The sequence below is a fragment of the Trichosurus vulpecula genome, chromosome 3, assembly GCF_011100635.1.
Source record: "Trichosurus vulpecula isolate mTriVul1 chromosome 3, mTriVul1.pri, whole genome shotgun sequence".
Lineage (NCBI taxonomy): Eukaryota > Metazoa > Chordata > Mammalia > Diprotodontia > Phalangeridae > Trichosurus > Trichosurus vulpecula.
Window position 1 is genome coordinate 183,397,621 of NC_050575.1, and position 13,819 is coordinate 183,411,439.

General features: G+C 35.7%; 1 protein-coding gene across 1 annotated transcript in view; it reads right to left on the bottom strand.

Moving 5' to 3' along the window:
* Window positions 1–241: 241 nt before the first annotated feature.
* SS18L1 (SS18L1 subunit of BAF chromatin remodeling complex) overlaps window positions 242–13,819 on the bottom strand; it is a 52,107-nt gene continuing 38,529 nt past the window's right edge. Inside the window, exons 9-11 of the mRNA XM_036752655.1 lie at window positions 12,313–12,432; window positions 6,356–6,483; window positions 242–4,232 (exon numbers count right to left, since the gene is read on the bottom strand). Of these exons, the coding sequence (XP_036608550.1) occupies window positions 4,206–4,232; window positions 6,356–6,483; window positions 12,313–12,432 (275 nt within the window). The 3' untranslated portion in view covers window positions 242–4,205. The remainder of the gene's footprint in view (window positions 4,233–6,355; window positions 6,484–12,312; window positions 12,433–13,819) is intronic.

Consider the following 13,819-nt stretch of genomic DNA (forward strand, 5'->3'; position numbering starts at 1 on the left):
ATGTTCCCAGTATTTTCTATACTTAAGTTGTTTTCTAGGGATTTGAATATAATGATAAGCAGTTTTACAATGTCAAGCCTTAGTATTGCTAAGTATATTGAAATACTGTTTGGCGCAGACAGAGAAGTAAAAAAGGAGGCGTGGGGGCTAATGAATGCCTGAATATGAACAACAGGTTAAGAGTTACATCTAATCTATTTGTTTGCAAAATACATAGAAACTACATAATACAGTATTAAATATGATTTTTAGAAGAACCAGTTTATTAATAGGTTACATCAAAAGCATAAACTCCATTTATACACCAAACTCAAATCTGACGGGAAAAAAAACTAACAATCAAGATGATTATTGAAAAATGTACTGTACTCACAATTGACAGAGACTAAACAGATTTGTTCAATAAACAGGAATGTAGTAATGACTATAAATTTTCAAATGAAAATGAAAACACTTTTTCTCTTTTTACAATAATGAATGGATGCTATAGACTTGTCTCTGTAAAATATCTGACAAAATCAGAGGTTCACTTAGTCTCCATCCATATAAACATATTAAGGCTTCCTTTGAAATTCTAGAAAGCCTTTTCCCACCATGATACCTTTAACAATGGCTTTTGAAATGAGTTCCTAATATTATTTGTAATATTCTAAAGTTATATCATCAAAAGACACAGATCAACACAAAACTATGATGCATGATGATCTTTGCATACCAGTCTTATTTGTTTCAACAATTCTGAAAACTGTCACCACCATTTCTCAAATGCATTATGATATGTCGGACAAAAAGGGGTGGGTATGGGCATCTGTTTCCCAAAGTCCCCAACTGCTTCTTCGCTGGTCTTTAATCATGTCTTTCATTGTTTATAAAAAAAGTACCATCAACACACTCCACATCAAGTCATTTTAGCCTAAGCCTTTTTTAAACATTCAGTATTACAGAAGTTGAGATACAATTGATGAAAAAGTCAGAATTGCTGGCATTACTTTTCCTTCCCACAAAAATACGTAAAAATGGACAACACATTAAATAAACACTTGTTATTAACAGTTAGAAATATTAACACCAAAAATCATGTATAAATTAGGAAATAAATGTATAAACTATTTTCCAAAGTGCTCTTTTAAATATATACACAACATTCAAGAAATTCTTAATGTAAGACATTTCAGATTGGTATAGTAGTGGTAATATGTTTTTTTAAATGTCCTTTTCTCTCAAAAGTATTGTTTCAGCACTTAAAAAATGTACATAAGAGGCATATTTCCATGCTGGCAAGAAGCAAAATAAATTGCATCTTCTTGGCTATCTAAGCCTTTAAATATTTTCAATGGGAATTTTCAAATTAGTTGTATTAGAATTGTGATGAAGGGAAAGAAATGACAAAACCACAGGGAACTGTGGTTCAAATTCAATTGTTCATATCATTTCTAGCTATTAAGAACTGTTAACTCAGCACTGGCACAGTTTAAGTAACATTTAATACAGATAATGTTAAAGCAAACAAAAAGCAACCTATAAAGGAAGAGCTTTCTAGAAAATAGAGTTGACTAAAGATAAAAATGGATTGAAATCTGAGGTGATGAGTTCCCAGCCACAAGGTGTTCAGGTAGGTATTAGATAACTATCTGACAGGGAGGTTGAAAAGAAGATCCCAGCTTTGGCTGGAGGCTAGTCTCTGGGATCTATTACCTTTCTGAGATTTAACGAGCATGAAAGAAATGGGTAAGGTAGTAGAAAGCCCTTAAAAGTAAAATGGAAGGGATAGGAATGGCAGCTAAGATGGATGACAAGTATGGCTGAAAAAGTCCAAGTTACTGGCTTTTGTCACAAACCCAAAAGGATCTCCCAGTATTGTGAAGCAGCTATGGGCTGTAATGACTGGAAGCATAGTATAGCAGGAAGAACACCAGATTTGGAGTCCCTTCTAGCTCTAAGCCATATGATACTAAAAGACAAAAAAAAAAAGACTAAGTTAGTGCTTTTAAACCTGACCTGCTAACATGCTAGCCCCACAGGAGTGATGGAATAAACTCAGTAAACCAATACCCTAAGATTTGTAGAGTGCTTTAGTCCTCAAAGCTGATGATATCTATTTGTTATAAATAGTCTATACCTACAAATTACCTCAACTTTTAGTGAAGTTGAGTTGTATATAACTGTGTATAACTGACACTGCATAGGTAACACAATGGAGAACTGGAGGTACTACTACTGGAAAATCTAGTGAGTATAATGAAAAGAGGCCAAGAGAGTTGGGAGCTCCTAAGAACTCTACTATTTTGTGCCCCTGAATCTACCAAGGATGATATGAGATTTGGGATGGCAGAAAAGCAATCCTTTCCTTATGTCATCACATGGTTCCAAGCAATGAATTTCTATCTGTCAATCAATTTTATCAATTGACATTGTATTTGCTGGGTGGTGGAGAGGCAATGAAGTACAATAGGAAAAACACTGGTCTGGGAGTCAGAAGACCTCATTTATACTTCCTGGTCTGTCGCTAACTAGATGTGTGAGCTAAGACAAGTCATTTCTCTTCTTTGGGCCCTCAGTTTCTCCATCTGTAAAATAAAGGAGCTAGATTAGGTGTCCCTTCTAAGGTCCCTTCTAGTTCTAAAATTCTGTGACCCCAATCCACTGTTATTTCAAGGGAAGAAAGCAAATGTATATGCCTTGATGTGTTACATCTATTTTTCTACTCTTGAGTTTTCAAAATATAAAACCTGTAACAACAATAATAAAAAAGATTATCTCCATCAGAATTAACACATATAAAAAAAGATGACATTTCCTTCAGGTTATATTTTGTTCTACTATAAAGATTTGTTTAGTTGAAGTATTTTCCCCAAGTTCTTTTTACTTTCTTGTTAAATAAAAGCTTTATTATCCAAGTAAGGTTCAACCACATCTCTAACATATATGATATTAGAAATTTATTCAAGTTTTTCCTTTAATAAAACTGCTCAAAATGAGTTACTCTGTATTGTTTACACAGATTTCAGGATCTCTTCACTTAGAAACTAAGCTAGCTACAATTCAACAAATTTCCACTTTTTGATATGTTCACAGTAGAATATGAATTGCCAAAGGGGGAATATTTATTCGCTTATTTTTCTGCCTAATCTGTATTTCATATAAGTCCAAATTCCTGTAGGAAAAGTGGGGGCAAAATAAACTTAGCCCAGAAATACATCTTAGTTATGACTACAAAATTTGCTTGGAGATCTGAACTACCCTACAAGAAATAATATACAAAAGAATCAACTAACCACTTGACAGGAAAATTTGGCATTAATATTTAAAAGTATTTATAAATGTAGATCTGGCACATTAAAAGTTCAAATACCAGAAATGTTTTATTAGATAAACACGGAGCAAAGCAATATTAACTTCTAATGACCAATCCCCAAATGATTCTCTTTTCTTTCCATTCACACCATACTACTCCTCAATTTATATTGTTCACTAAGACACCTCTGTGGAGTCAGATTATTTTGAAAAAATGATCCCTCTTTACCTTTTAATACAAAAATGTCTATCTTCTCAGATAGACTGAACCAGAATGAGACATGGATAATTAGTAAGCGCTGGAAACTATTGTTCATAACATCTCCAGTAAACGAAATATTTCTTTTTTTTCATTGTGTAGCATGGAAATTGACATACCACAAAGAATGCCCCTGCCCCTAAAGTAGTATAGGTAAGAGGCATATATTTCAGAGGCAACCATAAACCATGGACAAACTGCATTGCATTCAGGTAAACAGAAGTTCCTAACCTACTTTAGGATGGATAGAGAAATTAGACCTAAGGTCTCTTTGTATAAATACACGGATTGCAGGATATCCTAGATGTTTCCCATAACTGGGCACAAAAAACTCTGATGATAAAATGACCCCTAAAGCTATTTAGAAACATCAAGAATGGGAAGAAGAAGAAGGAGAAAAGAAAAAAAAGTTGCATTGTGGCAACATACAATACTATACACAGCACCAAATATATCAGACCATTAAAGCATTGTCTTTTTACCAGTATAGTGCACTGCTTCATTACCGGCATGAAATGAACACTGTTCACATACAGACGCTGCTTTGTGCTAAGGGGTAACCAACATATTACAATTAATCAAAAACTTTCTGTACACCGGGTTCCAAAGATGGACGTAGTACTGAAATGAATCCAACAAAGAAGCTTGTCCCTTATTGCTGATAATTTCCGTACTGGCCCTAAAAGAGAATGTTAATAAGGTTATATTTTTGTGGTTAATTATGTTATACTTTTGTTAATATGGTTATATATTTTGTGGGAAAAGGGTATATGCCTCTAACTAAGATGGACTCCAAGATCTAGGACATAAAGAACACCCGTGTTAGGCAAGAAATATTCTATTTGACTGAAAGATAACCAAAATACACACGATGTACATGAGATTAGCCGTTGAAAGAACCTTCTCAGAAATAATCCATCCTCTAATGTGGTTTAGAGACATGTTACTGATGAGGTTGAAGTGTCACCTGAAGGCCATCAACCTAAAATACAATCACTGTAAAAAGTTTTGCAAACTCAGAAATTGTAACCTCTTATGAAAAGATATTGAAATGAGAAAAGCCAAGAGCACATAAAAGGCTCTGGTGGACTGCTGGAGAATAAGCATTTGTTAGCGTGTCCTCTTCAGACTATAAGGAAGACTGTATCCTGGTGGGCTGACTCAATTACCTGGTTAATAGAAAAGATTAACTCTCAGGCTATCACAGCTTGATGAAAATATCCCTTATGATCATTTAACTCATATCTAGATTGTATATTCACCAAACCACCTTCTAACTATTAATAAGGTTTCCCAGGCATTTTGTACCAGAAGGAAGGATGTTCTATTGGGTTGGCCTGAATAAACAGCCTATGATTTCCTTTTCTAAATCATTGGGCTGACATTCTGGTTTAGAAATCATTATATTATGAATTTGTTTGGTGTGACTCTTTTAGAGACTGAATACCCTGGAAAAAACTGATGAAACTTGTCCCTCATGCCTGGACTTCTCTTCCTTCTCATCTCTACCTCATGACTTCCCTGGCTTCTTTCAAGTCCCAACTAAAATCTAACATACAAGAAGCCTTCAGTGCTAGTCCTTCCCTCTGTTGATTATCTGCAATTAATCCTGTATATGTCTTGTTTGTACAAAATTGTTTGCATGCTGTTTCCTCCTTACATTACAAGCTCCTTGAGACCGTGGACTGTCTTTTGCATTTCTTTGACTCTTTAGCGCAATGTCTGACACATAGTAAGTGCTTAATGATTATTGACTGACTGATTGAAATTGAACATTAGATACTAGAACACAAAGTTAAGAGTGATCCTTGAAGCTTAAAACAGCTTTCAAGACTTTTTCTTGTTATACATCTTCTTGTCCTTTAAAGAGTAAAACCATAATTCTTAAACACACACTAAATTAATATTCATAAGATGTCAAGGAGACATTGGTTACCTTAAAATCAATTTATTTCTATTGTTCCTCTTAATAAATTAGTTTGTGGAACTCTGATATAATTGTAGTAATAATTCTATAAAAGGTTTAGGAATATAAGCTCAATGTGGATATTTGTTTTAATTGAATATGCATATTTGTTATATGGGTTTTGTTTTTATTTCTTTTCATTTGGGAAATTCATCAATTAAAAATAAAATGTCCATTTTTAAAAGAACGTAAGCTCCTTGAAGTCTGAAACTTTCATTTTGGAGCTTCATATCCCTGGTTTGATGCATAGGTTTTCACACCAAATGGCTGCTTAATAAATATTGAGTTGAACTGAATCATGTGTATTCATTCTACCATAATTAGAAATAAACAAGTCATTTGGATACTTTAGACCAGTTTTTCTACTACAACTGGTCTGCATACTGCCAAATCAACGGCAAATTTCTTCTAGTTTGCAAAACTTATTACAAGAGGCCCTTAGTTTTAAATTTTAAGGCAAAATTCAGAGTTACAATACACTGTTTTCAGATTCCAAAACAATGCTTCCATCAGAACTACTATTGGTGTATTTGAGGAACCAAACCTACAAATTTTTTAATGTCAAGGACACATGTTTACCCTTGATTAGTGGCAAAAGGGTACCTTTAATTTATTTATCAGTTGTAGTCATTTCACTCTAGGGCCTTTAAAGAGCTGCCTAAGGCATTGAGAGGATAAATGACTTATTGTGATTCATACCTCCAAAGTGTACCAGAGCAGGGCTGGAACCCAGGTCATCTGGCTTTATATCTAGTACCTTTCAAGGTGTGGTTATCTGGGGGCAGTGAGAATTGCTAAAAGAGAGCATTAATATTGAAAATTTCAGAAAAGCTTACCTGTTCATAACCATAAGGCCTCTGTTGTTGGGCAGATGGTCCTGTCTGAGAAGCTCTATAACTTCCATATTGTTGTCCCTGTCCCTGTTGGTAGCTAGAATACTGTGAAGAAGCTCCTTGTGCAGGACCTAAGAGAACAAGCATGAAAGGTGAATTATTACAATTATACACCATTAATTTATGCATTCATAAAATACAAGTTAACTTTATTCTCTGTAGAGAATATCTATACTTAATTTTTTAAACCCACAAATTATGCCAAAATTGCATATACAAATTTGGAAATTGTCCTCATCCCCATAGTACTAGAAATTATTTCAGACTCTTCTGGTGCATAAGAGAATGCATATCATTAAAGTTCAGACATAATATGTGCCAATATTGAAATAATATTGAAAGTATAAATATGAAAATATTTTAAGCCCTTGGTTCTATCTTTAGTTGCTTAATTTGCACCATCCAAAACACAGGTGAGTCCTCAATGATCATTCAGTGAATTAATTCTACTACTGTCTGATAGGAAAAGGGAGTGTGGGAGCTGGAGCAGAAGAACTGGAGCTAAAGAAGGAGAAGGAATTTTGAAGGATGTTTGGATGGTTTTGAAATTCTGAAGAAGACCAGACATTGAGCCTGGTGTGAGGATATTTGGGAGAATTTTTGGAGAAGCTGAAAGGGGAGGAGAAGGCTCTGAGGAGAAGGAGCAAGAAGATGACAATTCAAGCTGATGAAGAAGGTATTGGCAAAAACAAGATAAGACAAGTGAGTAAGATTATAGAACAGTTATACGGATTTATCCATTTGAATGGCTAGATCCAAAAGTAGTCCTTAATGGTTTAACATCACCTTGCAAGAAGCTGTACTTCCTCAAAGAAGAATATGACATTGAGGAGAAAGGGAAGGAAAATGGGACAGCTAGGTGTCACAGTGGGTTGGGCAGGAGAGCAGGAAAGGAAGGAAATAAACATTTACATAGCGCCCATTGTATGTTAGGCACTGTGCTAAGGGGGCAACTAGGTGGCACAGTCTAGATAGAGCATGGCCTTGGAATCAGGAATATTCATCTTCATGAACTCAAATACAGCCTCAGACACTTAATAGCTGGGTGACCCTAGGCAAATAAATCACTGAACCCCGTTTGCCTTGGTTCTTCACCTGTAAAAAGAGCTGGAGAAGGAAATGGCAAAGCACTCTCCTACCTTTACCAAGAAAACCCCCAAAATGGGGTCACAGAGAGTCAAATGTGACTGAATAACAAGTGCCTTACAAATATCTCATTTGGTCTTCACAACAACCCTTTGAGTTAAGAGTTGTTATTATCCAATTTTAGAGTTGAGGAAACTGAAGGTCAAAGAGGTTAAACGACTTGCCCTGTGTTCAGGGTCCAGTGCCAAAGCTGAGGGGTCTGGTCCTGATCTGTCAAGCAATTGGCATGCACTGCTTAATAAACTGATATGCTCAGAAGCTCAAACTTCTGTTTCTTCATTTGTTCCATCTTTCATTTGCCACACTCAGGATAATGTTTTTAAAGGCATTAAACAAAACACTTAGGTTTACAAGGGAAGCCAATCATGTTGAAATAGAATTATAAAATATATTTTTAAAAAATAAGTTCATTGATCCCATGTTAAAAAAAAAACCTGTCATAGCAACAACACAAGAAGAAAAGGAGTAGTGATATCCAAAAATTCACAGAAGACAAAATTCAATCAAAAAAATCTGCAAAAAACACAAAGCCTTCAGATATCTGTAAGTAAATGCACAAAATATACATAACAGGTCAATTAAAGGTCCCAGTGCAAGAAGGTAAATTTGACCTCATAGTATTATTGAAACTTGGTAGGATGAGATGCACAACTGGAATATGACTCTGGAATGGCATGCTTTATCCAGAAGGAATGACTGGTAAAAAGTTGGGGCAGGGGGAATAGAGTCCTACTATTTATTGAGATTATACTCATGTGAGGAAATATATGTTTTGGAGGAAGACGTGGGCAGAACATCTCTCTCTCTCTCTCTCTCTCTCTCTCTCTCTCCTCTCCCTCCCCTTCTCTCTCCTCTTTCTCTCTATGCTGGGTCTAGGCTAGGCAGCTAATACTTTCTTCACTTGCCTTAATGATAACCAAATCCTTTAGAAGTTGGAAGAAACAACAAAGGAAACTACTCTTCTGAATCTGATTCTCACTAACAAGGAAGAACTGGTTGCTGGGTTGGAAATGTTAGTAACTTTATAGAAAAGTGACTATACCATCTGAGAATTTATGATAGAGGAGAAGTACATAAAATGTATATTCTGTTGTGTACTCAAGTTTTTAGGAGAGTAGATTTGGAAGGTTTCAGAGATAAGATGGGTAGGATCTCATGGCTTAAGATTTCTACAGGGAAAGTCAGCCCAAGAGGAATTGAGAAGCTCTCAGGAATAAAACCTGAAGAATTTGGAATTATTTGGAAAAACTATTAAGCTGTCTCTACCCTTTGACCCAGGGATCTCAGAGAAGCGCATATATTGAAAGGAGGCCAAAGACAAAAATAAATGACTCACATATGTAAAAATATACACAGCAGCATTTTTGGTGGTAGCAAAGAACTGGAAACAACTGATTACCCATCAGCTGGGGAATAGTTGAACAGATTGTGGTATATGAATGCAATGGAATATTGTTATGCTAACAAGAAATGATAAATATGAGAAATTCATAGAAAAATGGAAGGCCTTGTATGAACGGATGTAGAATAAGGCAAAACCAGGAAAACAGTATACACAATGGCTAAAGTAATGCAAATGAAAGCAATACTCAACAAAGTTGAATGAATGTTGTATAATCGTAATGCTCAATCTTGTCCCTGCAAACGAGGTAAGGAAATGTACTTCCTTCCTTTTGTTGAAGAGAAGACCTATGGATGTAGAATTTAGCATATACTGTCGTATATGGTTACTGTATATACTGATTTTGCTTAACTGTTTTTCACTGTCATAACAGAAGGCTCACTGTGGGTATGTACTGAGGAACGGTATATCTAGAAATGACATCAATGAAAGAAAAAAAATTCTGAAAACACAAAGGGAAAAAATTCCAATTCAGAGAAAAAGATAGAGTAGTTTAAATGGACAAAAGTGGATATTTAAGAAATTCATCAAGCAACTTAATTAAAAAAAAACATACACAGAAGATGGAAACGAGGCAGGTAATAGAGGATAAATACAAACATATGGGATGATCCTGAAATAATCCAAGTTAGTCATGCTGAAGTTAGAATGAGCTGAGCCTGCAACAAATCAGGATTATAAAAATGGTATGTGTTTTTTAAAAAGCTATACTGTGGAAAAGAGTATCACTAAAGAGGACATAGAACTACTGTTTGAGTGGATAAGTTCAGTGATAATAGATAATGGAAAAAAGACAGATTTTTTCTGAGGCAATACCATGTGTAGATAGGGCACTGTACCCACAGTCAGGAAGACTTAGGTTCTAATCTTATATGAGGCACTTATTAGCTGGGTGATCCTAGTTAAGTTTAACTTCTCTGTGCCTTATTTTTGTCATCTGTCAAATTAGGGTGTAGACTAAGTGGCTTTTAAGGTCCCTTCCAGCTCTGACTCTATGATCCTAAGACAAATAGGGAGAAAGCAAGAGAATACCATGAAGAGTTCACATAGATAGTAAAAGAGCTACCCTTGATAAATTCAAGTTACTAGATCCAAATGAACCACATCCTAGGATGCTGAAAAAAGTGGAACCACCATTAGTGACCTTTGAGACTACGGACAATGAGAAAAATACCACAGGAGTGAATAAAGAGAAATAACATCCCATTTTTTTTTTTTTTTACAAAAAGGGAAGCAAATAGAGTCTGCAAACTCAGGGTTAGTAAACTTGATTTCACTCCCTGGTAAAATTCCAGAATTCATTATTAAGAGATAATTAATAAACACGTAGGAAAGGCAATAGTGATCACAAAGAAACAACATGGCTTTACTACAGACAAGACATGCCAGGCTAATCTCATTTCCTTTTTTTTTTTTAATGTTTCCTAGAGTGGCAGATCAGGGGAAAGCTACAGCTATTGTTTACCTGGATTTTAGCAAATCAGTTGACATTCTCTTATCTTATTCTTGTGAAGAAGACGAAGAGAAGCAGGCTATACAATAATACAATTAAATGGAACCGGCTACATAGCTACAGACCAAAAAGTAGTCTTTAATGGTTTGATGTTAACTCGGAAAGAGGCCTATAGCAGAGCACCTTGTGCTTATGCTTTTTAACACTTTTATCAATGATATGAATAAAGTCCTAGATAGTAAGCATAACAAATTTGCAAGTGACAACAAAAAACCCAAAGGGGTAGCTAACACCTTAAATAACAAAGTCATATTCCAAAAATATTTTAACAGCCTAGAGCATAGGCTAAATCTAATTAGATGAACTATAACAGGGATAAATATAAAGTTTTACACTTGGATTCAAAAAGTCAACTTCCTAAGTGTAAGATGGGGGTAGGTGCCATCAGAAAGAAATTTGGCTTAAAAAAATTTCCAGGTTTTGGGGGACTGAAAGATTGATATGGCTCAAAAATGTAATAATATGGCAGCCAAAAAAGCTAATGTGATTTCAGACTATACTGAGAAAGACATTGTGCCCAGGACTAAGAAGGTGTTAGTTCCCTTATAGTCTGCCCTGGTCAGACCATATCTAGAATGTGGTGTTCAATTCTAGAAGAGCATCAAGTGAAGGGGAACCATCATGGAGAAAGGTCTTGAGATCAAGCCATATAAAGACTGGTTGAAAGAAATGCCTGGAGAAGAACTATTTGTTAAAAAGAGGGAACCTCGTAGGTGTCTTCTAGTATTTGAAGGATTATCAGATTTGTTCTGCTTGGCCCAAGAGGTTAGAACTTGGAGCAATAAATGGGAGTTGCAAAGAAGCAAATATAGGAAAGCCTTCCTAACAATGTGAAATATGCAAACATGGAATCAGCTGCCTTGGGAAGTAGTAGTTTTCTCCTCACTTGAGATCTTCATGCAAAGGTTGGATGACCACTTAAGAGATGTGTTATAAAAGGGAACTTTTGTTCAGGTCAGGGTTGGACTAGATGATATCTGAAGTCTCTTCCAGTTTTAATGATTCTGTGATTCTAAGAAATTGAATGATTATAGATAAACACTCCAAATAATTCTGATGAAAAGATGAACTAGCTAAAACAACTTTTTTCTTTCTATTCCTATGGTCCTACTTTTATGCCTCATCATAGTACAGAAGTGATCCTTGGTTCTTGAATGTAATGACAATGGAGCACAAACTTTAGCAGATACCACCAAGTTAGGAAGGCTTCTAGTGCAGGCCCAGGGTCACCTAAGAACCTTCAAGCTCAAGCTAAAGGCTCATCATAAGAGGGTTGGCTATCAGATGATAAATCTGTTTGGCCACAGCCAGAGGGGGCTGTGATGTGTATGAATATAATGAGTAGCCACCATGAAGGATTAGTAAGTCCTTGACATATTCACTGAGTGTATCCTATTTCTCGTTCTCTTCCTGACTATGTATAAGCTAATGTGTTGTTATTAATATGTTATTATTATTATGTTATTATGTTATTAATAACATAATCCAATTATACATTGATGATAATATTACATAATTTGTGCTTCCTTTGTTGAGTCTAACAAAAGAACCTATCATCTCAACTTATAAAAAAGTAATCAACAGCAACACTGTGTAGTAGGAGCTAAGTTATCAAATAACTATATCATATATTTCATCATCATTAGACAAAGCAGGATGGACTCAACACTGCAACTCCTTATAAAAGTATGCCTCTAAATATACTTAGCTATGAAACTGAACTGAAATGGATGTTTCCTTGGATACTGAAAGGAAAAAAAAAGAAGTTTCAATGTGCTGGATGGACATTTTATCAAGGGAGCCAACCCACAGAAGACAGGCCAATGCTGTTTTTCTCACCATATCCTTGTTGCTGTCCCGGGTAGCTCTGTTGGTTTGGGTATTGCTGCTGGGAATACGTCTGTTGTTGGGCAGCTCCCTGCTGATAACCGGCCTGCTGCTGGCTATACTGTGAATTTCCTAGAACAGAGAAGACAGAGCTCATTTGAGATGATGTCATTATCTAACTTCAATCACTAATCAATAACTGAAATCTTCTGGGATCTTTAGTCTGTTACTTCAATAGATTTGATTTCTATACTTTAGTGTTTCAAATACTTTTGAAAATTTGTTTCAAAGAAAAACAGTCCATACATAACATTTGCTTCAAAGAGAGCCTACTTCCCAATCCAAACACTTCTACTGCAGACTGCTCTAGTCTTTCAATGGCTAAAGGAGTGGAGACTGAAAACTCAGTTTGGGAGGAGTAGAATGTAGACAAGAATAGAAAGAGAAAGTGGAATTAGTATTTTTTTTAAATTTGTAAAGTCAGGTTTTAAGAACTAAGGGCCTTTTGAGTCCTAGGGAAGGTAGAACAAAACATATTTCCTTCCTCTTGGCTAAGAGGTGGAAGATTACCAACATAACATATGGGTACCATATGGGTACCTGACCTATTGTCAGGAGGCTTGTGTATGTTTTTTGCTTAATGTTTTTGTTTGCTTTGTTTGCTCAATGTTTTTCTTTGTCACAAGGGAGTGTTCCCCCTAGAAAAGGGTGGGAAATAACTGTGATATAAAGACAAAAGGCACTAATGAAATGCACCTTCAAAAAAATGAAATTAAAGGCCTTTAGTAATAAGAGCACAGACCAGTCATCTATGGACCAGGGGTTTAGAAGCAGTGGTCTAATGGATCTACTCATTCAGAAGCATCTTTTCACAGGCAAGAAAGCCAGCCCTCCTAGCAACTTATGCATCTGAGCTACAACTGGGTGGGAAGGCCCAGCACGGAGAAGAAGATACAACCTAGGAAAAAAAAGAGTCCAAAAGCTGACATATTCATATTTAATTGTAATTATAGCCATAGTCTCTTTGAAACGGTCATTGGGTGTTTAAAATGAAGCTGACACAGAATTCTAGCCCTTTGGGTGCAATGATTTGCTTAACACATGCTCTTCAGTCCGTGAATGAAATATTCCCTTGCTCTCCTCTTGAAGAGTCAGTAAGGTGCAGAGAAAAGAGGACTGGCTATGGAGTCAAAGGACCTGGGTTCAAACATCATTTCAGTCACTTTCTACCTGTGTAACCATGGACAGGTTAACCTCCTTGAATCTGCTTTCCTCCTCTCTAAAGTGAGTGCATTGAACTAGGTGGCCTCTGAAATCCCTTCTAGTCCAATATCAATAATCCTATGAATCATATTTTTATGAAACTATTCTTTATCATATTTCATACAATGTGCCACAATTCAAAAGGGCCCCAGAATTTATGCAATTCCTTAATTTTGTGTAGGATCAAGTAAGCTGAATTTGCAAATATTGGCACATACTAGTCATAGTGGGGTTTTTAAATAGGGATTTTTGCTAC